We start from the raw sequence: 27,040 nt of genomic DNA, 5'->3' as shown, positions 1-27,040 counted from the left end.
AGTCGAAAGCGGGGCTCCATGTGGCTTTCCTTTTACGCTGTGACTTCCTGAACCAGTCATGTGATATGATCTTGCCAGCACGATCTCCTGAGAGTTGAATGTGATGTGTCCCCGTACAGATGTGGACAGCATGAATCTGGACGACTACAACATCCACGTTATCGCGAGTGTTTTCAAACAGTGGCTGAGAGACCTGCCTAATCCTCTCATGACATTTGAGCTGTATGAGGAGTTTATACGTGCCATGGGTGAGCCAATGTGTCCAAGTTATTCAAATGCATCTCACTGTGAATTCAGTGCACAATAACAAGCTACCATTGCACACAGCAGCAGATATACGTGTTTGCTGTAACGGACAAATTGTGATTTATCTCGTGGGAATGCCTCTGCAGGTTTGCAGGATAAAAAGGAAATGATCAGAGGGGTGTATTCAGTTATTGACCAGCTAAGCAGAACTCACCTAAACACTCTGGAACGCCTCATTTTTCATCTTGTCAGGTAATAAAAAAAACAATTTTCGGATTAATACACACAACTGCTTTATTTCCTTCCTGATTCCTCTTATACTGAATTTCTGCTTTTAGGATCGCCCTGCAAGAGGACACAAACCGTATGTCAGCAAACGCCTTGGCCATAGTTTTTGCTCCCTGTATCCTGCGCTGTCCTGACACCATCGACCCTCTGCAGAGCGTCCAGGACATCAGCAAGACAACTGCGTACGAATACGTCTCATGTCTTTCAAATACATTTCTTTGCATTTGACTAAGTTCAGACCCGGTATTAACATCCGACCAATCACAAGTGGTCAGCTAACCTGGTGTCGTCTCTTGTGTCGCCTCTGCAGATGTGTAGAACTTATCATATATGAGCAGATGAACAAGTACAGAGTTCGACTAAAGGACATCAACACTCTGGAGTTTGCTGAAAACAAAGCCAAGTGCAGACTGACCCTCATCCGACGCTCAATGGTAAGTTTAAATAATATGAATAATATGCTCTTTTCACAATCATGTAGCTGCAGTGACTCAGTTTTAAAATCGACCTGACTCGGCCAACTCCTTACACCTTCCTCATTCCCTCCCATGTAAGCAGCCTCTCCTCCCTAACCTGTCCTTTCTTTCACCCAGAGAAACCGTGATAATGTTAGATTTATGAGCATATCACGCACTATGGATTTCATTTCCTAAACCATCATCCATTGGTGATGTTGTTGTGTTGGTGATCACTGTTCTGTTTTATCTCTTCGCTCATGACGATGTTTCCGTTCGCATGAGATGTCACTGATTCCCTTCATGTTTTGTTTTATTTCTTTATGGATGAAAGTGAAGTTATTGCAATCGTGCAGTTTGTTCTGATTAGATCACAATGTGCTATGTATGTGAAGTGAACATATATTAACATATTCTATGACTTAAAATCTATAAGGGACTCATCAGATTTTTAGCCAGCGCTGCCTGAAGACATCTGTGTCTCGCTCTCAGAAGAAATCTAGGACTCGAATGTTATTTCCTTCATTTATGTCTCTGGAGAAATAATGAACAGGAAGTTCTATTTATCTGGTATCTTTTCTTTTTAGTTATTTAAGTGTTTAATAACAACATCCTGTGAATCATTGCGAATATTATATATATATATATACGTATACTTCAGTATCAGACATTTTTACTTCTTGATATTGGTATCGGCACTGGCCTCAAAAAATGATATTGTTGCTGTTTCTCTTCAAGGACTAAAACCAGCTATGTTAAGGCAGCAAATAAGTAAATGACTTTAGTTTTAAAACTCTGCAATGAACTATAGGAACCTGGAGTCACTGATCTCTGTTCTTTTTGTTTGTCACTCTTGCTCTAAGCAGCCAAATGCATCTAAGAAGGTAAAGACTGAGTGTCATTGTAGCTGATTATTTCATGTTCAGTCACTGCATGTGTGAATGAGTGGCCTCTTGCTTAAAGTTGTGAAATGTGCTGTATATGAGAGCAAAGCTGTTTTCATCAAGTGCTGGTCAACAGAAATCTGATTTGTTTCTCAGGGAAAAAGCCACTTAAAGCGACTGAGCTACACACCCTCGCCCCCGGTTAGTCCCCGGCTGCCCTCTGTGGCCAGCCCTGTGGTGGAGGAGAGCGGCGGCGAAGAGGGAGCGGACTCATTTCCTGAAATCTCCGAGCATCAGCAGGCAGCCATGCAGCAGGAGGAGATGGTGTTGACGGAGCAAATAGAAAGCCTGCAGAAAGAGAAGTAAACTGAAAATATCACCTGAACTATAAATGTTATGAGGTCGTGCAACTCTGTAACAGAACAACAACTGTTAGCATGTATTGGTACTGTTAGCTGTTTTAATCTGGATCTTGTTGGCCTCTGCAGAGAGGAGTTGACTTTCGAGATGCTGGCTCTGGAGCCCCGAGCGTCTGATGACGAGACCCTGGAGTCGGAAGCCTCTATCGGTACAGCTGACAGCTCAGAAAACCTCAACGTTGACTCTGAGGGAACCATCTCTGACTTCTCTGGTATGTCACCAAACAGGAAATCGTAATTGACACATTTTTTTTATTTTCAAATTTTTGATCATTTTGTTACGCAGAAGAAAAACTGGACTCATATTTGCCTTTCATTGCAGAGAGAGGTCCGGGGTTGACTTCTCCATGGCCTCGAAGGTCTGACGGGAAGAGCCCCCGGCGCCGGGTTCTGCACCGGCAGCCTGACTCGCTGGACTCCGTCGACTCCTGCTACAGTGTTTCCTCCTACTCGTCCTCATCACACTTCCACCCATCGTCCTCCTCCTCCTCCTCCACCACCCGGCGCTTTCGTTTCCACTCCAAGTCCCCCGCAAGTCCTCTCCAGGCCCAAGCCCAGTCTCTGAACGCGTCCCAAGCCTCACGGTCCGACAGCTTAGACAGCAGCCCGACAGGAGACCACGAAGGCCCGTATGACGAACGGCCCCAGTTTACCAGCAGGGGCACCTTCAATCCAGAGAAGGGCAAACAGAAACTTAGAGGAGCCAAGAATTTGACCTCACGGCACTCGAGAGACAGCGGCGGCCACGGCAGGGACCCTCCAGACATACCACAGCAGCTGGTATTGTATGGCAGTAATGAATTCATGGTATAAAGGACACTGGGACGCCAAAGCACTCCCCCTATCCAGCTCCCACATGTTCTGAATGGGAGGTGACGTATAGTGGCAACTAATCTCCACTTCTCAAAGCGCTCTTGCTTCGCCTTTCTTTATTGAAGTCTGCAAAGAAGTTGTCCCCAAGTGCCGTTTCTAGTTCTTCCACCTCCCAATGGGGGAGAGAGACGTTTGGCAGAGGGACCGGAGTGGGGCTCCTCTTCTGTACACTATACTGCCAGCCATGCTCTCACAGTGCCTTGGCAGCTCGTTACTCGGCGCCAAGAAGGAAGATGGAGAAAAGGGAATGTTGGCAAATGCGGAGGACCACTCAGCATCAGGGAATGTGACGGAGCGGGAAAGCCGGAGCCTTGTACGACAGCAGAAGAAGACGAAGAAGAAACCAAGCGTCACTGACGTTCCAGTGAACTTACAGCTCTCCATTATTAGCTGCTTTATAAGTTTACAGTTCATAACAATGAGTTTAAGCAGTGGTTGTTATTACAAGTTTATTTCCCCCCTTATTTAATACGTTTTAATGTCACAGAAAGTCTTTATAGCTTATAATATACAGGTATAAATACTGTACAAAGCCGGAACACCAGCCCCTGCTGGGTAGTTGAAATATTTATCTTTTTTTTTGTTTTTTTTTTGAGAACCTTGGACAGAGAACTACAGAATTGGGCAGTGGATGATTTGTGTATGTGTGTGTGTGCGTGTGTGTGTGTGTGTGTGCATGTGCCGAGTGCTCATGCGTGACCATGTGTACCGAGAAAACCACTTCATGTGTTTAAAGTTTGTGCTGCTTATTTCCCCTTTACAAGGGAGATACCGCCATCAAAGGGACCAAGTCAGCTGGTGTTGTTCCAGCCAAGGGGATCCCAGCTCTGTACAGAATGTTGGATGCATATTTAAATCCATGCATTCACTGCTTAACAGCCATAAAACAATTGTAATGTACAGTACAGTTCATATATGTACAGTATAGCGGACAAACGTTATTCTATTCTTGAAACCCATTGTTACTCTCCCCCACCTCCTGTCTCTGAAGTGTTTGCTCAATAGCAACCAAGCAAGAACATAAAACCACAACGTCTTCTGTCATTATTCACGAGTATCTTCAAGTTTTTTGTCATTTAAGTGTATTTTTCCATTCTGTTGAATTTTTCAGGCCTGAGTTAAAGTCGTTACCATGTTCAATAATAACATACGTGTTAAAATAGGTGATTTATTTAGCAGACATTTTGACATGTTACAGTAGAGGATAAGCACACGGTATTAAAAACATCAATGTTGACTCTGTCCTAAGAACAGAGTTAAATACCACGTGACAACGACAGGATAGAAGCAGCATTTAAAACAACTACATGTGTTAGAAGTTGTAAAGTAAACAACTTTGTAAAGAAACAAAAAACCTGAACCTGAATCGGTCAAGTCAATAATAAAATATTAAAGTTTTCCCTACTTAACTCAGCTAATGCTTAAAGCAACATAAAGGACCTCAGTATACAATTTAAAACAACTGTGGTGGAAAGAAACTAAATGTGTTTAAGACAAACATTTACTTATTGTAATCAAGTACACATTATACTTGTTTTTTCTTTACTGTAGTATTTTCTGTCAGTGCTTATGCCACCACACTTCAGAGGAAAATATTGTACTTACTACTTACCTGACTGTTACTTTGGTCCAATTTCATATACAAATAATATGATAAGATAAAATGTGAATTTTTATAATTTAACTCATTGCTGTCGTAGTATTTTCTAAGATTTAAAGATTTTCAAAATATTTCTAATTAATGAGGAATCACAAAATTGAAAATTTGGATATTAAATGAACATTTCTTTAAAAACATTTTTGATTTTCCATTTAATAATTCTTTTTTTTTCCTTTAAAGGTCCAGTTTGTAAGATTAAGGTGAAAGGGAATTATTGGCAGAAATATGAAGTAGAATAATCCTCATGATGTTTTCACTAGTTCGTTTCATCTAAATTGTATGAATTGTAGTTTTCTTTACCCCAGAAAAGTACCTTTATATTTAAATACTTTATATTTACATCCAGGGGACCCTCTCTACGGAGGCCGCCATGTTTTTTACATTAGTCCAGACTGAACAAACTTAACACTTTAGAGTTTTTATGACACCTGAATATACCACAGGTTCTTTTTCATGTTTGGAAGGAGAGGGTGAGGTGAGGGGTGTTCAGCTGCAACATACAATTTCAACACTAGATATCACAAGATTCTACACACTGTACTTTAATGAAGCAGCACAAAGACATACAAACATAATCAACACATAACACACAGACAGACATACTGCAGATATGCAGATATGCAGATATACAGATAAACTACACTGGTACAGAACAACAGAGCTTTTCCCTCTTGTTATAATTCACTGGAAAGGGCGGGAGTTCAATGGAGAGAAGGAAGGAAGAAAGAAATCTTTTAATGGGGTGAGTCCTGGCACAAAGCAGAGCATGTTCCAATAATGCTGTGGTTTGGACAATTTTCTATGATAACAAAAGTGCTTTTGAGCTGTCACTTTGTATTCTGGGTAATTTATGTAATTTATGGGACTTTTTTTGCCCCCCCCCCCCCCCCAAGATTCATAATTAGTGGATTAAGGAAAAAGAAAAGAAAGCAGCTTATTGCATAAATAAATAATTATTTATAAAATCAAATCAAAAGGAAAAAAAAACCAAGATAATCAGTCAAAGCTTTTTGTCAAATAGTAATGAGAGGCACCGTGACTATAATAGAACAATGTTGTTTATAGGCCTAATTAAAGATACGATTAGATAACAGTAAGTAATATTAAGTAAGTATGCAATATAACCTCAAGAACATATTATACATGTATAAACTACTGTGTATTAGATGAGAGTAATCAGGAAGTAGTTTTGCTTGTGATAGATAGTAGATAGTGACAGTGATACTTGCACAGTTACATTAAAGCATCACTTAACAACAGTAAGGTTTGTAGTAATGGGAGGTACCAGTGACGCGGAACCACCTTCTCCCTGTGGCGCACGCGCAGAGGCAAAGTGGCGCAGCGGCATCAGGAGCAAGGAGGAGGAGACGCGCGGTCATCCAGGAGCTGTCTCACTGTCTCACTGTCTGTCTGTCTCTGTCTCTGTCTGTCTGTTCCCCTCACTGTCCTCCATTATGTCGGGATTCGACAGTAACCCCTTCGCGGACCCGGTGGACGTGAATCCCTTCCAGGTGAGACTGTTTCTCCGCTCCACTTCCTCCGGAGGTTCGCGTGTGTTCGTGAAGAAACCAGAAGGAAACCTGTTTGGTTGGTCGCTGGGTTTGGCCTCAGTGTTTCCTGGCTTCGGTATCTGTCCATTATGAAACATGACACGTTGAACTGTGGCTGTAAGTTTAGAGAATATGTGAGAATATCTAGTAAAAGTGCGTAAATGTGGGAGCAGAGCTGAGAACTCACCTGTCCAGGTGAGAGGAGCCTCCAGCAGGAGTCTGTTGTCTGTCGGTGGCTCCTCAGAGACTCCATTGATTTTAAACACAGTCCTGGAAACAACCTGAAAACCTGATTGAAATAACAAGATACTCTGGAAATAATCTTCATTGTCCTGGAATTAGTTTAATTGTTCTTTTCCAGGTAATGGAAACAACCTGAAAGTTGGTTAAAATGTTAAATTATCTTGGAAACATAACTACTTGTAATTTTTCAGTCATCAAAACATGTATAAAATGAATGAAATGAAATGTATTACATTTCCTGAGTTGGTTTTTATAATATTTAAAATGTTCCACTCATGGAAACAACCTGAAAACCGATTAAAATAAGAAAATATCCTGGAAATATCTTAAATGTCCTGGAATTTGTTTAATTGTATTTCACTTTACTACTTGTACTTTTTCAGTCATTGACACAACCACCTCTAATTGAGACACCTCATCCTGAACCCAGCTTCATTAAAAAACTGTCAGTAAAAAAAACTCCTGGAAAATGTCCTGGAACATTATTTCTTCGACAGAGCTCCAGGCGATGATGTGAGCATGTGACCGTGTGTTTGTGACATAGTTACTTTGCGTTGTGTTTTCACCAAGACACGGTCTATTAATAGTTTATGTGGTTTGAGACAATGCAACACTCAGGTGATCCTTCCTGGACTCTTCTCTAGGCTGCTAACCACATTCAAATTCACTGGATCCAGATTTTTATTTGCATCTACGGCAAATTGTACACAGATTTCTTTTTCCATCATCTGCAGTTTTTTGGAAATAAAGAAACCCCGAGGAGTCATGACTCAGCACTCAAAACACCAAGTTGCATTTATGTCATTATGTTTTTTTTGTTGTTTTTTTTACAGGATGCCTCAGTCACACAAGTCACCAGCGGGGCCACTGAAAAGGTCGGGGAGTTCAACCCATTCTCTGCCACTGAAATGGTCAGCTCCTCTGTTTTTAATGTAACTACTGATGTGATGGTGACAGATTAGGATTGGTCTCTGAGCGCTGGCATTTAAATACCCACCTCCCTCCTACAGAGGAGCAAGACCCCCAGAACTAAACAAGATATAAAGCTACGGTGAATAATGTGTGTGTAGTCATTTTGTGTCTCTCCGGGGTTGTTTCACATGTGTTTGTGGTTGGTATGCGTCCTCTTTCCGTCTGTTTGTAGTCATGTGACAGACTTTCCACCAAGAAATATCATCAGTCATTTCAAACCAACATGTGGACAATGGATCCTCTTATCTCTTGCTGCCCTGGGCCTTTGCCTGGTAGCCCCATTCAGTAATCCCACAGTGGATGTGATATACATGTGTCCCTTCACGGAGTGATGATATATAGAAGTATTTCTTCAATTGTTTTCCAGGTAAATCACTCAGACACGACCATCCCCATCTCTTCAGGCTCCTCTCAACCTGCCATACTACAGACCTCAGTGGAGCAGAGCGCACAAGTGAGTCTCACACACACACACACACACACACACACACATTTAGAAATAGAGGGAATTAAATTAGCTGGTGTGAAATCCCATTTCAGCCGTTTTATATTTCAGCTGAGAGGAACTAACCAGAGTGCATCTGTGTGGGAGCTGACTCTGGTGTTGAAAGTTAAAAACGATACAGAACATCAGGAAAATACTGATGATATTCATGATCACAATAAAATAATGATTTGACTTCAAGATAAATATACAACAATTCTTCATTTGAATGTCTAAAAACAACTTAACCTATGTAACATAGTTTGTTGACTGTTGTACTCACATTATACAAAATGTTTCCAACAACACAGAGAAATCCTCAAGTACAATACAGGGGACCTGCGGCCAGTGTAGACGACTGAGTATACAACCCAGAGCCGGTCAGCAAAACTCTCCCAAGCCTAAAGAGGATATTCATATTTATCACAATTTACTATACAGCATATAACAAGGATAAAGTTTTGGTTAGTTAGGTGAATTTGGTGTAGCTGTTGTGTAGTCCATGAATTTCCCCTCGCGTTGCTACTAGAAGGAAAAAAAAGTGACATAATTGAACTTGGTTTTAAGAGCGCATCTCTTCCATCTCTCACCAGGCAGCTGCGACTGCTGCTCAAGCGAGCCTGGTCAAACAGCAGGAGGAGCTGGAGAGGAAGGCGGCTGAGCTGGAGCGGAAGGAGCAGGAGCTACAGAACAGGACGGCAGGCAGAACCAACACTGGAAGTAAGTGGCTACATCTGCTTTGAGCTGTGGAGTGTGGAATATGTTGCATGTATGTAGCTGTAAGAATTGACCCTCCTCTCATAGTAATCACACTGTCAAATCTTTGTCAGATAAAGAAAACAACTGGCCGCCTCTGCCCAGTTTCTCCCCTGTGAAGCCCTGCTTCTATCAGGACTTTGAGGAGGAGATCCCTGAGGAGTACCACAGGATCTGCAAGAGAATGTACTACCTCTGGATGTGTATGTACCCCGACATGCTGTGTTCCCCCAATTCCTCCTCACATAACAAATTGGATTGTTTTTCTAAATATGAAATCAATGACATGAAACATATTCTTGTTTTTCACCGTTTTTTCAGTATATGTGAGGATTTTCCTTTTAGCATTTAAGTTTTCTCATAATTTTCGTCGGACCCGGATCCAGTATAGCCTCATCAACTTTTCCTCCAGTGCCCAAACACAACATTAATGTCTATCAGACATTATTAGTGAAAGATTTATTTTAAATAAACGCCCCGCACAGCTTTGAATTCCTGTAAAACTATTCTCAGTCCAGTTCATTGATTCGCTGTGTGTGTCCACAGTCCACAGCGCCACTCTCTTCCTCAACGTGCTGGCCTGCCTGGCTTACTTCACTGTAGACTCTCAGAACGGTGTGGACTTCGGTCTGTCCATCCTCTGGTTCATCCTCTTCACCCCGGTGTCCTTCGTCTGCTGGTACAGGCCCGTCTACAGAGCCTTCAGGTACAACACTTTACTAACACCGACGATGAAGTATTTTTAAATTTACATCACGGCAGGACTGGATGTAATAATTTTATTGTTGTAACAGAAATTGTAGAAATGGGTGTACGAGCAGATGAACACCCACATTGTACAATTCTGACAAAACGTTAGAGGAAGTATAAAACTGAAATGTGTATTTTTGGTCAAGGGGAAACTTGTGGAAGAACAACATTAAAACCTGCACTGGATTCAAATACTTTGAAAAATAAGAGTAATATCTGCAAAATAAAGTTTCTTTAAGGGTTCTCCAGACTATTATATTTACTTAAACTTTTCCATTAAGAGCAATATCTAATGGCCTGACCACAAACAAACCTCTGAAATACTGAATAACAATAATATGTCCGTCCTTCTGTCCGTCTGTTTTCTTCTCTAGGTCCGACAGCTCCTTCAGCTTCTTTTTCTTCTTTTTCGTCTTCTTCTTCCAAGTGGCGGTGTACATCATCCAAACCGTGGGGATCCCCCGGTGGGGAAACAGGTCAGTGGAAACGTCTTGAACTGAATATTCATCATCTGCATGTGGGTCAAAGTCTGAAGGTGTGGTGTTGTGTGCATGAGGTAGTTCATAGATAACAGAAGAAGGAGTTTTTGTATTCTACTGTGGGTGTATTCATTCTACATGTGGGTGTGTGTATGTGTTTGTATGTGTATTCTTGCCCTGTATCTCCTCTCTTGCATCTCTTTGACAGATTCCTGCTGCCCTAACTTGTCTGGGTTGCTGCTTTGTAAGTGTGTGGAACTTTTCTCTGTGGGTTTCTTTTCAATATTATATAATATACCAAGCTTTTCTTTATTCCATCATGTACTTTTTCAAACTTCATGCTTTTCCATTGGTCTCTGGGGCAGTTTAAGATGTTGTGTCATCTCTTTCAATCAGTAACGTTCATACTGTTTTTTTAAATGGCTAAAATACACTCGCTGTATATCATTTCTGAACTGACACGTGGTTATTTGTGTGAAATGTGTGTCTCTGTTGTTCTGCAGTGGATGGATCGCATCAATCAGCATGATCGGCTCCAATTTGGCTGTGGCCGTGGTCATGATGGTGGTCGCTGGTTTTTTCACAGTAAACTCTGTCCTGGCCGTCATCCTACTGAAAATGGTATGATCATGTAAAGGTTTTACAACTTCTCTTATCATTTAAATATTAAAAGTTCATTATGCTCTTGGATTCTGAGTTGGTAACAGTATTGATCACGATATCAACGTAAATTGTGAGAAATGTTAATATCGTCTTATTGTCCAGTCCTCTGTTACAGAACACTAATTTTAAGTAAATTGCTGTCTAAACAAAAATTGGTTCAACCTGCCTGAAATAGAAAGTCAGACCTGGTGCAACATGCATTTGTAAATAAGGGTATTTACACTGTGGCTTCATGTTGTTTATTTTAGCTGAGCGCGGCTGCGAACAGATCAAAGAGGGAAACATAACAAGAGAAACTAAAAATGGTAGAGACAAAAAAAAACGACTGAGCTGCTGCAATGAGAAGAGGGAATACAATGATTTAGAATCTGCTTAATGGATCTAAAGTTTCAGAAATACTCACCGCAGGTCAGAGCGCCTAGTCTGAAAATGATTCATCTGGAAAGAATCAACCAAAGCTTGGCACTGTTCAGTAGATGGAGATTCAGACAAGGGCAGATAAATGGGAGATAGAAAAATGTCTCCATGAAGGACACTAACACTGGTCAGTGTATTGAGTCTTGATGTCACTGTAACTGCGAGTGTGTGTGGACCATGTTGTCCTTCATGGTATTGCTCTGCTCAGCTGCTGACAACCATGACCACAACTTAGAATCAGAAGGCACTTGGCAGTAGGTCAGCAGAACCTACGCAATCCTCGAAAACAAATGTTTATTTTATGTATGTATAAATGTATGTTTTAATTTTAATTGCGAAGGAAAAAAAGTTAAATAGGAAAAACTTTTAAAACTGCCCCAAAGTAAAATATCATGCAATATTATCAAATCCTTTTGGGAACCAGAATCTTGACTCTACAGTGTCTAAGCGACTTGCATGTTCCTTAAAATAGTGTGAGCTAACAAACATGTCATTAACATATACGAGTGCAGTATCTGTTCTAAACCTGCCTGTTTGGATCGGGCTGTTTGTTCGGCCTGTGGGGAGGCTGGTTGCAAGTAAAGACCTTCAGCGAGGCTCAGTCCACAGAACTGTGGCTGCTCCACCGCGGCTGCACAGAGAGCTGCTCACCCGCTACTGTTATTGTGCACGCTCCTATTGTCACGAACACGTTGATTGACGTCACTTACGTTTATGAGTCTCAGCCGCTACTGCTGCAGACCACTGTCTGCTTTTTTTTTTAGAAGTTTATGAATAGTAAACGTATCTGTCTCTAAATTGCACCAAATTAACCACTGCACTTCATTGGGCCATTAAAAATAAACACATGGCAAGTGTGAGGCTGATGAGATGAACGGTTCTTAAGATGTGTGAGCCACATACAGTCACACAGACTTATTATTATTATTCAATTATTAGATAGAAATTAGTTCATGTCTGATATGAGTTATAAACCTGTCATTGCCCTAATCTTTGTTTCCCATGATCCCCCAGGTCCACTCTAAGTACAGAAGGACAGGAGCCAGCTTCTCCAAGGCTCAGCAGGAGTTCTCCCAAGGAGTCCTGACAAACAGAAACATCCAGACGGCTGCAGCCAGTGCTGCCACGTCTGCTGCACAGGGAGCCTTTGGCTCTGGGTAGTCTCTTCTCTGACTAACTTACCAGACTAGCCATGTCCCAACTTTCTTCAGTGGGTTTATGTGATAGGGGGCTGATGATTTAATGACAAGGCTAATGAGGGGGTCCACTTTCTCCACTTACAAACTTTTGAAGACGCTGTGGATAATACAGAAGAGAAGTGAGAGGTTTTGCACATACATGTAGTGTAACTGAAGTCTCTCATCAGTTCATCACATGTTCAAACTTAATGCTGTCAAAGTTCAGTTCATTCAGGGAGAAGTAGGAAGTTGCAAATTTTATATGAAGCTGAATAAAATCCTAAAAAGGAGGCAGAGTGGATATGACACATTTTATTGGCAGCAAGTCATTTCAGTGTAACTCCTGGAATCCATACAACATATCAGACTGTCTGTGGTGCAACACTGAACAAGGCCGGGGTTTAGTGTAAAGTGCAATTAGTGAAATCCTTTGTTTTTTCCAATCTGTTCCTGTTATAATAAGTTTCTAAGGCCTCAAATATAAACACAGCACATAAGGTTTGGATTATTTAAAAAGTAAATTTGACATGAGAATGTTTTAGCATCAGTGATTGATGGTTACACATAATATATGTATACATGTTGTTGTCATTACAACAGCATGCAGTGCCTTACAGGGCATTCAGTCTATCACCACCTTACCTTTTCTCTTTCACCGGCTGCCTTCAAAGATGAGCATGTTGCGTCCTGTTACATGTTCCACTACTGATGAACACAGAACTTTTTTAATGTGTATAATGTTGTATTGGATAAGCTTGTGATTAATGAAGGTGAAGGGGATGAAGGTTTTTCTTACTACTGTTTTGATCAGCTTTAGATGAAGTGAGACAAAAAGCTCCTCTGGGTGCAAATGAAGAAGCGGTTTGACTTTTAATTCATGTTGAGTTGTTAGAGACAATGTTTTTGGTCATAGATCTATGCTGCGATTTATATGAGAGACATGATGCAAGTTTATTCATTTAAAGTTACTAACATAGTATAGATATTAGATGTAATTACTAAGAAAGCACATTAATGAGCAAGAAGAGTACAAATTGATTATCCATTGTATCTGTAGTGATTATTCTGCAAACAAAGGTCATGTGTTACTGATTAGTCACAGATTTTATTTTTTACAGTAACAGTGAATCACTTTGTTTAGGTTTGTCTTTTGGGCCTTTACACAGACGTAACCTACCAGTTTCTGTGTGTGGATTTAAGGCTGTTTGGTATTAGTGTTTTTGTCTGATTTTGTTTGTCTTCATTAAGAATTTTGTTGAACGGTGAGGTTTCCCCTTCATGATCAGAATGTGTAATAATGCGTGTTGTACATATCGGTGACTTATTTAAGACAAATTTCCTGGAGGTGTAATTGTTGGCTTCTCAGTCTTAACATTTAATAAACTGTTATTTTTTCTCTTGCTTTGGAAAATTGGATCATGTTTAGCATAACCAGTGGAGTTAAGATGTGTTCATATTGTAAATTCCAAATGTCTTTGCTGAATGTAAACGTAGACTCTTGATTAAGCTGTTGAGAAAGTGAAGCTTCATAATGAGGTTGTATTAACTGAGTCAATTGGACAGTTTTTCTCTTTTGTTATCAGATTCTCATTTCTGGAAGATGTTCTGGGATCAGAGCTTCAGATGCATTCTGGTCATAGGTTCATTGTGTAGAATTTAGTGACATCTAGTGGTGGTGAGGCATGTTGCAGCTGAATGCCCCTCACCTCACCCTCCCTTCCAGATATGAGAGAGAACCTGTGTAAATATAAGCAACAGTTCATACAAATTTAGATGATTAAACACTAGTAAAACAATTCACTATGTAATTTTATATTCAATTTCTGCCACTTATCAAATCCTACACACTGAACCTTTAATACTAAGACAAGCTAAGCTAAGATAATCCTTTATTAGTCCCATAATGTGATCATTTGCAATATTACAGCAGCAAGAGTCAAAAATAGGCATCAAGTAATAAATAACATGCAAATACATAAGTGTAAGAATAATAAGTCTGAGGAATATAAAAAAAATATATGAATGGAGTAAAAACTAATACATAAAGTGTAAACACAAGAAAAAAGTATGTACAGTGAATGTTTTGCACATGAACCACAGTAGTGCATGTCAATATTGTATTAAAACTTGTAAGTGAGAATATACTGAATGTTTAATATGATTTTATCCAAAAACACAAAAAAAACTAAAATACGGATTCTGGACGGTCAACAGTGACGTGACGTCACTGCCCGCCTCCGCCTCACGTCCGCGTTCCACAGGCGTCTCCATGGCAACAGCTTCTTGTGTCGCTCATCCCAAGATGGCGGACCAGGAGGAGGCGGCGGCGGCGGCGGTGAGTGTGGAGCAGAAGCTTCTCGTCCTCTTGCTCGGTTATCGCAGCAGGAAACCTGCCTCCACGGGAAGCGACGCTGGGACACTCCCGTGACTGGACGCGTCGCAGTTTTCTAGCGCAGCCGTCGTACATCGTTTGTTATTTGAGCGCCAGCTAGCCTGCCTGGCTAACGCACGCAAAGTCGGAGCTAAGTTGATTAAGCTAAATGGTAACTTGGACTCTTGTCACTAATCCCCGGTTCTTCCGAGAGCTAACAGCTAACAGCTCCGGCGAAGGAGCGATAACAACAGGAATACAGGAGGTGACACATTAAAGTGTCGTGACGCGGATCATCGTCAACACTCGTTTTATGCTGTGATAGTTTTTCACAGTTCAGTTTCCACAGCAGCGGATCTGCGTTTTAAAACAAGCCTGAGTAGGAAGTGACTGTAGCACAGAATGTAAACACACCGTTCTAACAGAGACTGAGTCAGACATGGATCCACACAAAACATCAGCACGTGTGCGTGACTGCTGGCAGCTCCGTTTGAGATGAGGTGATGTCAACTTATAAATGTTCCTGTTCAACTGGTTGCGGATCGCACTGAAGTACATTGACTCAAGTAGTGTACTTTAAAACGTGTCGTGGAACATGTTCTTGAGTATTTACTAAATGAGTTTTGATTGAAAAGCCACTGTGTTTAAAATTTGGCATCTGTGCAAATAGCAAACAGAATTATTTTTCTGAAACTTCTGATTTGTAATGCAAAGTAGTACAAGTCAAATGTGTACATTGTGATCATTAGAAATGTATTGGCTGCATAGAAGTAAAACTTTGCGTAGAAAGGAACATTTAATATGAATCGTCCTGTCGTCACCATTATGCAACTGGTTCCCTGAGTAAGACATAAAGGACAAACAATGGTAGAACCTTCACAGGCTCAGATAGAGTCTAACTGAAAAAGGATTTTTTTACAATTGTATTCAAACACATAGTCACAGTAAGTTTCAGTCAGTCTTAACTTTGACCTTCAGCTTCTTATCAGACAGAAGAAACAAACTCTCTGAGTGCGTAAATATATTTGTGTGAGGCTGCTCATAAGAAAAGCTGATACACCGTACAGTGTATTTCATTATGTATCCCAGTGTTGGCTTTCACCCGTTCATTCGTCTGTGCTGTGTTTGTTTTATTTCAGCTGCCAGTTTCTACTGAAGCCAAGAAACGACGGGCTCCTAAAGGTACAGCAGAGATCACACTTGCAAGTCATCTTAAAACACAGGTTTTCAAACAAGACTGTCGTTTTACAACACCCATTACTTTGTTGTTAATTTCTGAGGATTCGTCTGTAACTGTTAAAAGGAGAATAATAGAGTGGGTTTGGAACTAATTGTCCTGCAGAGGTCACCCTCACCCTTCTATCAACTCTTTTCAAAAGGATTTAGTTGTTTGTGCAGAATGTTACTGAGCCATGTTTCACACATGTCTCATTGAGGATGTTGTACCATCATAATTATGGCTTCATTAGCGAGTCGATGTTGTTGCTTATGGATTAAGTGTTTTGAATTGTTTTAAAATGTTTTGTAATTATCATCATCGCTGCTTAGCACACAAGTCCAATAGGAGCAATGAAGTACATGCTACAAGCCCTTAATGTGGTGAACGTAGAATAATTTGAGGAGACAAATCAAATAAGTACATGATTGTGAGGTGAGGAACAGTACTTTATAAGTGAAGCACTAAAGCACGCTCAATAATTAAGTAAAACATTATTTTATTATTTTATTTAGCTTTTATTATAATTTCAATGCTACTGACTTTTATATGATGATAACAGAAAATAACTTTAAGAGTATTATATTTAGAATAACCATAGAATACAATACAATACAAGAGTTTAGAAAGGATGGAAGAGATGTTACACACCTACATGTGCACAAACATCAGAACAAAAGAGCTTAGATAACTTTAAAAATATCAAATGTGTTAACTCAATTTTCAAAAGCAAGTCTGAGTTAAAATACAGTGGCCACCAGGTCAATGAACTTCATAGGTTCTTTTGAGAAAACTGTGACTTAATCATGCCTCATAAATAAATCAAATTGATCCAAAATCTTGTAATATTAGCAAGAAGGGAACCATCAAAAAAGCCATAAACCAGAGTAAAAACTATTTAGTTCATAGTCATTCAGTAATTACTATTGTGAAATGATTTAGGGTTATATAATAAACACGCAAAACTAATTATAGCATGAATAACAAATTTAATTTCTCAGTACAGTCACTGCATTGTTAGCGGTTAATACCCAGAAAATACTCAAATCTGTTTCTTTTTAAACAGCAAAAAAAGAAAGAAAGAGAGAAAAGAAACGGCTATGGCATAAAGTCATTCCACCTGTTTCCAGAACATCATGCTTTAGTCAAATTCCTTGGAGGAATAAGTGTTGGGGCGGCAGAATATGAGGCCCAATAACTCAGCAATCCAAGGGTGTTTGAAGTTTTGTGTGGTAAAAATTTCCAAAATTATTTTCATCGGATTTTTCATTACACTCTCCCCATGTGTCTTTTGATCTCAGCTTGCCTCGTCTCTGCTCTTATCCCCTTTCAACAGATGGTTGAAGCACATGGAAGGCAAATCTGTCTTAGCATTAGCCAGATCAAATATAACAATGAGAAAATTCCTCCATGTTTGGGATGAAGTTTTTAAAAGGACTGTATTTAGGAGACCTCATGCTGGGCTCTTCTTCCTCGCTCCTTCTCTACCCTCCTTTCATACAGTGGTTGCAGGAATACATGTCACACACATGTATGCCATCTCTCCTCTCCACATACGCCCGCTTTGTGCGTGTGGACACTGGAGCACCGCAGGGCCACAGCTGAAACCCAGAGACAAGAATATTATTGCTTTCTCAGCAGGAAGAAAGCGGATTAGGTCGCCACAAATAGGGCCGCTCCGTATCTTGACGAGGCAAACGTGTGAAGGCCATGCAGCCTCACACTCGGCGATGGAGAGGATTTCTGTGAAGTAACTGGAAGAGGCTCCGGCTCTCACAGCAAATCAACAGAGCGCTTGAAGCACTGACAGATAAAAACAGAAGGGAGCTTTAGTGTAATTCGCTCTGTATTTCTATACAGACGGTTCATTAATGATATCCCCCAGTGTCAGTGGCAGACTCAAAGCCTAGCACTTCGCTTTACATCACACCCAATCCTATTTTTAGCGTCGGAGGAAGGTAGAAGGTGCAGGATAACAGGATTACTGGAATCAAACTCACTCGAATTGTAATTATGTTTGCTTCCTTTTGAAATGAAATGAAACGTCGTTCTCTACTGGGAAGACGACTTGGAGCATTGTGGTTTGGTTCTTGAGGTTACCCTCTCTAAAGCTGGCTTTGCATTGTGCTGCTCATTCCTGCAGCCTCCCTCTTTCACTCAGCGTCTACACGCTCTCTGTTCTGTCACAAGCACCTGGCTCGCAGGAGACATAGTTGCCCTGGCAACGGGAAAAATATCTCAACCTGCCGAGACATTAAAAGAGAAAGAAAAAAGGCCGTGTTTGTAAGGAAAAACTTACTTACAAGGTGACATTTACAGCAAGGCTGGTGAATTGATTACAGTTAAGCCCGGGGTTTTGGTTGAAGTGTTAACATCTATGTTAACTGTCAGATCAAAGAGTTGCTAGTGACTGTGGAGGGAGGGCTCTTTGAGGATTATTTATTCGGCTGTCAAATTAAAAAAAGACTGTATAAATTTAAAAAATAGTCCAAATAGACAGACTGAGTCGCCTGCTCGTAATCCAACACTCTCTAACAAGCTGCGTTTTTCAGTGTGTCTGGTGAATTGGCTTAAATTTAGCCTGTGGATTTAGGTTGAAATGTTACATCTGTGTTAACTGTCAGTTCAGAGATTTACTAATGACGGGGAAGGGAGGGCACTTTCAGGATTAATCATTCACTTATACAAATTAAGACATAATCTGAGCAGTAAAGGGTAATAAACTCAAAAAGTTTCACAGATTTTTTATTATGTTCTTCCACACAGCTCCAGAGCTTCCCATTGTGGAGAGGAGGAACTGGCTAATCCACCAGCACTACATCCACAAAGACTATGATACGTGCAAGGTAATGCGCCCTTATCTTTACATCCTGGCTAGGTTTTAGTCGCTGATCTGTCTGTGCTCAGTGCTAAAAACCATAGACACTCACCTACTCAGAATAACACACCAAGCTCATACTCTAATGTACCTGCCTCATCCATGTTAGTGGATAGGACATTGAGCAAATTACATATCAAAGTGCACATAGATGGTTTCTGCTCTCACCACACTGATGTAGGTTCAAGTGTTCAGGTAAATTTGGTTATAATCAGTTAGGAGGAGGAAGTGGAGACACGTCTTTATTAACAGTCTGTTTTAAACATGTCGCACAGGGTTCTGTATGTTGTATGTATGTTATTATAATTCACTGATGTGTCCTTTGCATTCACACATAAAACCTGTATATCTGTACATGTTAAGTATTTTACTGGAATACTTAATACTCTAATTTATGGAAGATGCTAATGAGAGCATTTCTCTGAATGACAATACTTAATTGATAAGCAATAGTATTATAATACTATTGCTTATCAATTAAGTATTGTTTGGGACAACTGGTTTAGAAACTGAATCACACTTTGGTTCGTACTCAACACAACCTGAAATATTTGGGTTTTTTTCTAAGCCATAAATTTCAGCATTGTTCCTGTTCATATAAATTAAAATAAAATCTACCTAGTAATATAAATTGTCTGTTGTTGTGCATCCATGTAGGGGATCATCAAAGAACAACTGCAGGAGACAAATGGAACTTGTGAATATGCCATATATGTTCAAGGTGAGCCTTCATTTTCACTGTAACTCTTCTCTCTCATAAACACCCGGGAGTAACAGCTACATCAAATGCAAACGCCACAAAGCCTGTGGCTCGAAGCCCCCCATATACATAATTTAGTTCCCCAAAATCTGGTCTCTGGACCCCATGCTGCGTCTTTGATTTTTAATGTATGTTTTTTTTTTACCTCCTTCATGTGGAAGATCTTCTCTTTTTGTGTTTTTATGTCTTGCTGCAGCACTAATCTTGCGTCTTGAGGGCAAGATCCAACAGTCCCTGGAGCTGTTTCAGAGCTGTGCCATCCTTAATCCCAGCAGTGCTGACAATCTCAAACAAGTGGCCAGATCCTTGTGAGTCTACTGCCCTCGAAATCCTGGGGTGCATCAAGCCTCCTCCATTAGCTCACAAGACGGACTTAAAAGAGAAAAATACAGTGATAACAGAAAAACTGCCAGCTGTATGGAACGCACTTATTTTCTTACTGCAAGGAAAAATTAATCCAATCCCGATGATTAGTTTCAACTGTTGTAGGATTTTAAGAATAGCTGTTCAGCATGAAGTGATTAAGATGAGTTAATTTCTCAAATGGATTATTGTTGTTTATTCTCTCCGTAGATTTCTCTTGGGAAAGCACAAAGCAGCCATTGAATTCTATCATGAAGCTGCAAGGCTCAACGAGAAAGACTGGGTAAAAGAAACACTCGCATACTGAGTTTCTGCTTTGTCTTTAAAGTTTTTAAGTGTTAATGGACCTTCACTCATAACCGGAAGTTCTCTTAACAGCTCCCTTTTTTCACCCATGCATCAATTTATCAAAACATTATTGCTCTTCCAAACGGATCCTCAACCATAAAACCTATACAAACACTATTAAACCGGTACATCATGCACCATTATTCACTCACACTATTATGTTTTAGTAATTTAAATTGTCCCATCTAATACTGCTTTCAGTAATTCTAAATAATTTGTATCCATCAACGCTGGAAATTAAATTTAGCTCAGTCTTTATCCAACCCTGTTCAGTTAAGCATGCACTAACACCCGCTGTGTAATATTTGACATTTCCCCACCCCAGGAGATCAGTCATAATCTGGGCGTGTGCTGTTTCTTCATCAAAGACTTCAAAAATGTGAGTATGGATTTCACAAACATTATTCAGTACAAATTGTTCTCCTTCCTACTGTGATTTAATCGTTTTGATCTTCTGTCTGTTACAGGCTGAGGAGCATCTGAACATGGCTCTTCAGATAAATAAACACGACAAGACTTTCTTGATGCTTGGGCAGGTTCACTTGCTGGCTGGAGAATGTGACAAGGCCATCGAAGTGTATAAGAGAGCAGTGGAGTAAGTGACGTTTGATTGTGGACAGTGTTAAAAAGCAGGAGTAGAAATTTAAAGAGGAAAATGTGAAATCACTCATTCTAGTCACTGGACACCTCAAAGGTTGTTCCAAAATGAGATGGTCTTGTCTTCTGAGGCTTTCCACTCAGTCAGTCCCTGAATTGATGAACATGAAGGACGACCTCTATAATCTGGATATATTTTTAAACATTCCTGACTTATACTTTACTACACTTAAATACTCACTTTGTGCTCATTTCTGAAAGTGGTCCTCATTCACTTTCACTATAAGTTCAGGGCCCTTCTCTGTTCAATATTAATTAAATTCATTTCCACTTCTATTACATTTTGAATATTTAAACATTAGGCTGTGGAGTAAATAACGAAATGACATCAGTGTCTATAATGGTGCTCATTATGTGCTACCTCTTGTTGGGATTTAATGAATTAATCAAGTGCCCAATACTGGAGTTGCCTTTAATGAGACGAACCACTGTGAGTCTTATTTTAAAGCCTATCTACTTCTTCCCCACCACTTTTTCTCTGAGCGATATTGTACCCCGCAGGCCCTGATTTATACTGCACAAATATGCTGAATCAAATCGTGATTGAATCATCAGCAGATTTGCTGAATATCAACTATGTTTGCTCCAGAATAAGTGCAGGAATTAAATGTAATTACAGGCACAGATAAAGTGACATTTTTCATTCGAATTGTCTCATTCTCTATTCAGGCACTTCCCAGAGAACACTGAACTCCTGACTACTCTCGGCCTGCTGTTTTTACAGGTAGGGGAATTTGTTTTGACAGAATAAGGTGTGGAAAAATCTGAGAATGATAAGTTTTCTGTGTTCATTTTTTGCCAGCTTGGGAAATACCAAAGAGCTTTTGAGCACCTTGGAAATGCCCTCACATTTGACCCCAACAATTATAAGGTATGTGGGTACTCAAACAAACACCAAGCCTTTGGTCTAATCTCTGTGAAGCTTCATGAGGACAGTGCATAGAATTTCTTAAAAAGCAGTGCAGGCAAAATATAAGGTCAGGTGGTTCAGTCTGTCTTTCATCATAAGCTGTTCCTCTGAGTACATCTTCTTTTAATCTCTCTAATCATTGTTTTTATTCCCAGGCCATCCTGGCTGCAGGCAGCATGATGCAGACTCACGGTGACTTTGATGTGGCCATGAACAAGTACCGAGTGGCAGCGTGTGCTGTGCCCGAGAGCCCCCCTCTCTGGAACAACATCGGCATGTGCTTCTTTGGGAAAAAGAAATATGTTGCAGTGAGTAATGATATATCTGGGTTCTTTTAATGAGTCCCGATCGCTACCTGGTGACTGGCTGCAGTACACATCATAAATCCTTCCTCCTCCTTCTTAAAGGTAGCAAGAAATTTTTAAAAATTAAAATCGTATTTGTTAAAATCCTCTTCACACGAATAGTCATCAATAAACTCATCTGAAAGGACTGTATTAAACACAGCCAATCATTTCATATAGATTGAATATGAATAATATGATTGTGAAAGTACAAAGTTTGGATTTAATTACTTATTTGACGCTTCAGAGACAGGGTGAAGTGAGTTGAGACTGACTCGTGATTAGTCCAGCTCACGTATTAATGGGATCTTGCTTCCGCTGCACAATCTCCAGATCGCCACTATGCACACTCCAAATGCACAAGATCAGCGTTTGTATCTGTGATATTTTGGCTTCGTTTCTGGATAGTGGAAGAAAGAGAAGACACGTCCACCTTTATGTACGGTCGATTGTTAGAAGTTACCCTTTGTCTCCTGTGTGAGAAACTGCTTTCATTTCATGTTCCAGCAGATAAGTTACTCTAAAGTGACTGCATCCACCCTCGAAGAAATCCGGCTAACTTATTCATTTGACAGATGAGCTCATAAATAACACCCATGTATTGATACTTTATTCTTTCCACATGCCGCTGCTGTATTATAAATCCTCCACTCTACAGAATCTGTTCTTTCAAAGATTATTGAGATACTTCTCTTCACTTCTCTCTCCCATCTTTTTTTTTCCCCACAGGCCATCAGCTGCCTGAAGCGAGCTCACTACTTGTCTCCTTTTGACTGGAAAGTGTTGTACAACCTGGGTCTGGTGCACCTGACCATGCAGCAGTACGCCTCGGCCTTCCACTTCCTCAGCGCAGCCATCAACCTGAACCCGCGGATGGGGGAACTCTACATGTTGCTGGCAGGTACTGAGTCAGAGAGACAAAGAAATTATTCATGATTTAATTCATAATTGAATAACTGACTTTCAAGAGAAACTCTCAAAGTAGTGGCAGCAGTTTATTTTTGTACTTGACTGGTATGTATTCATTTTAACCTTGAGTTACAAAATGAAGCTGACAGATATTTACATTTTAATGAAGCTGAACATGTTTTGCTGTGAGATAGTGATCAATTACATACTTCAAAATTAATGAATGTAGTTCTAGTATCAGTTTACACGTGTCTCATTTTCATGACTAACAGTGGCCCTGACTAACTTGGAGGATGTGGAGAATGCCACCAGAGCGTATGAACAAGCTGTGACTCTGGATGAGTGAGTTCGTCTCACCTTGTCTTTTCTATAAATCTGAATTTAGAAACTGAACTAGATCGTTGAGTCTTTTTTCTTCTTCCCTGGGGAACTATTTCCTTTAGATCCAGCCCTCTGGTCAACCTGAACTTTGCCATCTTTCTCTACAATCACGTTGACAAGAAAGGAGCTCTGGATCAGTATCAGGAGATGGAAAGGAAAGTCAACCTGCTTCGAGACACCAGTAGCAACTTTGAATTTGATCTGGAGGTAATGTATTTCCTGTGTTTGCCAGTGACTACGTTAACTTGGAGAACAATATTGTGACTGCTCGCATTATTCAGAATTAGAACTCAGAGAACGCAGACATCCACAAAGGCCCAACAGTCCTCTTATGAAACCACATTTACATTTATATCAGTCACAAATACACAAATATCAGTCCCTCAAACATACTTGACTTTATCATCCACGAGTAATCAGGTAAAATGTTAAAGAATGTCTTAGCTCACATTGTTCCGTGTCTGCATGATGTGACTAAGGTTAGAATACTCCACATGTTTTTATTGTATTATTTCTTACATCGAGTATGAACCTTTTCGGGTCAAAGGTTAATCAGAAACTGCCTTTCATGTGCACGTAAACACAGTCATTGTCTCAGATTCAGTTTTTCTCGTCACTCACAGCTGATGGACATGGCTCAGAAGATGGGAGCGGCCCTGCAGGTGACAGAGAGTCTGGTTTGGACTAAACCAGGCAAAGACTCCAAATCTAAACCAAACTCGGCAGCAGTCACCAAAACCCCCGGCACTGCCCTCGGTACTAACCAGGCCCTGGGTCAGGCCATGTCATCTGCTGCGAGCTACAACAAGAACCTCCAGCTACAAGCGGGTACAAACTACCACTTTGGTTTACTGTGTGTAAACTAAGCTTCTCGTGGAGTGGTTTTTTTTTTTTTCTTATGTGATATGTTCGTGTAAAACTTCCAGGGCGAATATCTCTCTGAAGTTTGCTCTGAGAACAGACTCAAAATTAGGTTAAAGATTCCTGCCGAGAAGTCCAGTAATTACACTGGCATGCAGTGCGGATGACAAATTTCACCGCCTCCCCCTCTCTCCATTAAACCAAAGCCCAATTTTTCATTTAAAATGGGAATTTAAAAATATCTCGTGCCTGTCTTGTCACAGCCTCTTGCCTGTACTCCTGCACCAGATTAAAAATATGGGCTACGGCTAAATGGAATTTGCGAGGGGGAAAAAAGCAGCTAACCTCTGGCCACAGTATAGATTCCCGGCAACAAAAGAAAATCTATCTAAATGACACACAGGTACGCTAATAAATTCAGGACTACTCTGAAATGATTACAGCAGCTGACAGCTCTCAGTGGTGAGTGGACAGGAGTACTTTTCTCAACAAGAGCCTGTGCACTGTGTTTTCCACCACTGTTGTTGAGCTGCTAACAAATATCACCAGAACAATGCAGGTTCTGAGACTGACGTTTTACATGTAGCACTTCAACTGCTCTCACAATATATCTGCATTCATACACCAAGGGGTTGTGAGTGTTCAGATATAGTCTGCACATATATTTTACTACCATGAAATGTTTAAAGAACATGCTGAAAATTGCCGCAGGTCTGTGTTCATGTATGACAGACAGGGTTCTCTGTTTCTTGGTAGATATAAAGAATTCCTGTTATAAATAAATCAGACAAACTGTCGTAGAGGGGAGGATGGGTTTAAAACCACTAGTTGAAGTTAAGTGTTTAGTCAAAGGGTGGATTTTATTGTATTTAAGAATCATATAAACTGATCGTTCCTTACTGCTTCATGAACTTTTGTATAATGATAAAAAAGAACTGTTTACATAAGCTACAATAAACGAACCGTCTGTTAGTCAGTTATCTAACTCGAAGTAGTTCCTGGTAAAATAAAGGTTCATTGAAAATGTAGGACTTTGTGTGTTTAAATTTAAACAGAGCTTAACTGTGACATTTTAAAGCCAGTGTGAGACTGCATGAAAACAAATGCTTGTTGTGTTCATCTGTTGTGTGTGACTGGGTGTGAATGAAAACACATGATGATCACACAACTTTTCCCATTAACCTCTGATGAAAAATGACCTGAACTCTCGCTTGTATTATTCTCAGAAGTTTCCAAAGGCCCCTCCATGCCCCTTGAACCAGAACCCGACGTGGACAAAGCCCCGAGCCCGCCCAACGATCCGCCGGGGTCTCCGCACCCTGCAGAGCCCGACAACCCCAAACCCAAAAGCTCCAAGAGGAAAACTAAGGTGGAGGAATGAATTCACTCGTTGGATTCAGTGTTATCTGACGTTCATATCATTCAATCAACATCATTTTATGAGGCTTTTTGTGGTTTTCCAGCTCATTGTGAAGACATGAAGAGTAATTGTCTTCTAATTTTTACATTAAAAAAACGGCAAAGTCATCATGCACTTCTGTCGTATCGTGTATTTCAGGAATATTGAATGTATCACTGATACTTTGCTCATCACGTTTTTACCAAAAATTCAGAGATGTCCAAGTCTTTCTTGTAAATCTGTAGATGTGGCAGCTTTGGTGCAAAACCAATTCAAATAGATGTTGCGGTTAATGAATGTCAGTGTTTGACAAAAATGCTAAAATTTACATATGTGCAGTGGCAAATGTTTAATACTTGGACGAGTTTAGCAATAAGAGTAAATGATATTTTTTGTGAGGAGGGAATCGGTCATTCAGCTGCTCGGTGTCCCTGCAGCTTAAAACATGTGAAGAGATGCTGCGACAATCAAACGTGTGTGAATAGATACAGGACACAGCTTGTTTGTACGATAGGGTTCTTTATGAGAATGAGTGTAAATAGAGACACAGGCTTTTATATGTAGATAAATGTTATGTTTATAGAGTAATGTATTTAATATTAAAGAGGAGGGTTTAATAGGAAATAACTGTCTGGCGTCTTTTAATTTATTTTTAACCTGTGCTAAACTCATTTGTTTCAGTGGAAACAACCAACAGGGGAAACTAATGTCTGAGAGCTTTCAAAGTCTAAAAACACAATTCATGCGCCGAACAAGAAGAATTTAGGAATTAAAGAAAAGGAGATTAATGAGATTGTTAAATGAACAATTTACAGAAGAATGTCTGATTCTAAAAATGAAAAATATGGCTGTATTGAAGAGGTGCTCTTCAAGCAAAATATATTTTTTAGCTATGATGAATAACATCTATATAATAATATTTCTTACTAATGATTGTAGAGAAAACAACACAAATAAGAGATCGACTGTACCAAATATGCATATACAAATTATTTATGTGTTACAGTACAACATGGACGGGCAGTTTGTTGATATTAACTCAATGTGATAATGAAATATAAACTATATTAACTGAGTTGTTGGGGGATAAAAAAACACCATAAAGACAAAGAAAACTGTATTTAAAGAGGTCAAATGTTTTTTTATCTGTGCTTCAAAAAATAAACTTTCATTATCGAGCAGTAATTTACTCGTTAAATCCACCAGCAGAGCCTCCAAGTCCCAGAAGCTCACTGTGTGAACAACCCCCGCTGTGTCAACTGTTCTGAGATCATTAATTGCAAAATGAGTCAATTTGAGGAATTTGGGAGACGTCTTGGTGCAGCA

General features: G+C 40.0%; 3 protein-coding genes across 12 annotated transcripts in view; all 3 read left to right on the top strand.

Moving 5' to 3' along the window:
- myo9aa (myosin IXAa) overlaps positions 1-4,197 on the top strand; it is a 144,682-nt gene extending 140,485 nt beyond the window's left edge. For 5 of the 7 annotated variants that reach the window (XM_069526200.1, XM_069526210.1, XM_069526216.1 and 2 more), the window contains 8 exons: positions 120-248; positions 393-498; positions 585-716; positions 845-968; positions 1,853-1,873; positions 2,030-2,235; positions 2,362-2,504; positions 2,615-3,243. In XM_069526200.1, the coding sequence (XP_069382301.1) occupies positions 120-248; positions 393-498; positions 585-716; positions 845-968; positions 1,853-1,873; positions 2,030-2,235; positions 2,362-2,504; positions 2,615-3,105 (1,352 nt within the window). In that variant the 3' untranslated portion in view covers positions 3,106-3,243. Of the gene's footprint in view, positions 1-119; positions 249-392; positions 499-584; positions 717-844; positions 969-1,852; positions 1,874-2,029; positions 2,236-2,361; positions 2,505-2,614 lie in introns of all 7 variants that reach the window. The other 2 variants (XM_069526193.1, XM_069526195.1) reach the window with 2 other exon arrangements.
- A 1,951-nt stretch (positions 4,198-6,148) lies between these two features.
- Positions 6,149-13,718, top strand: scamp2l (secretory carrier membrane protein 2, like). Of its 2 annotated transcripts, none has more exons than XM_020099565.2 (9): positions 6,149-6,336; positions 7,452-7,493; positions 7,958-8,044; positions 8,668-8,794; positions 8,905-9,033; positions 9,377-9,536; positions 9,955-10,056; positions 10,563-10,680; positions 12,154-13,718. In XM_020099565.2, exons 1-9 carry the CDS (start codon positions 6,280-6,282, stop codon positions 12,298-12,300), a joined length of 969 nt encoding a protein of 322 aa, XP_019955124.2. In that variant the 5' UTR covers positions 6,149-6,279; the 3' UTR covers positions 12,301-13,718. The 2 variants fall into 2 exon arrangements, with proteins under 2 accessions (XP_019955124.2, XP_019955123.2); XM_020099564.2 differs by having other exon boundaries at positions 6,150-6,336; positions 7,452-7,529.
- An 841-nt stretch (positions 13,719-14,559) lies between these two features.
- Positions 14,560-25,842, top strand: bbs4 (Bardet-Biedl syndrome 4). 3 transcript variants are annotated; one of them, XM_020099407.2, is made up of 16 exons: positions 14,560-14,652; positions 15,828-15,870; positions 18,671-18,750; positions 19,440-19,503; positions 19,739-19,850; positions 20,116-20,188; positions 20,579-20,632; positions 20,721-20,848; positions 21,580-21,634; positions 21,713-21,781; positions 21,976-22,128; positions 22,894-23,065; positions 23,346-23,415; positions 23,517-23,661; positions 24,078-24,282; positions 25,542-25,842. In XM_020099407.2, the coding sequence occupies exons 1-16, from the start codon at positions 14,587-14,589 to the stop codon at positions 25,694-25,696; spliced, it is 1,644 nt and encodes a 547-aa protein (XP_019954966.2). In that variant the 5' UTR covers positions 14,560-14,586; the 3' UTR covers positions 25,697-25,842. The 3 variants fall into 3 exon arrangements, with proteins under 3 accessions (XP_019954966.2, XP_019954967.2, XP_069382267.1); XM_020099408.2 differs by having other exon boundaries at positions 14,562-14,646; XM_069526166.1 differs by lacking the exon at positions 14,560-14,652 and adding an exon at positions 14,840-14,860.
- Positions 25,843-27,040: the final 1,198 nt, after the last annotated feature.

The sequence above is a fragment of the Paralichthys olivaceus genome, chromosome 1 (genome assembly GCF_024713975.1).
Source record: "Paralichthys olivaceus isolate ysfri-2021 chromosome 1, ASM2471397v2, whole genome shotgun sequence".
Lineage (NCBI taxonomy): Eukaryota > Metazoa > Chordata > Actinopteri > Pleuronectiformes > Paralichthyidae > Paralichthys > Paralichthys olivaceus.
The sequence above is the reverse complement of the archived record's forward strand: the minus strand, read 5'-3'. Positions and strand labels throughout refer to the sequence as shown.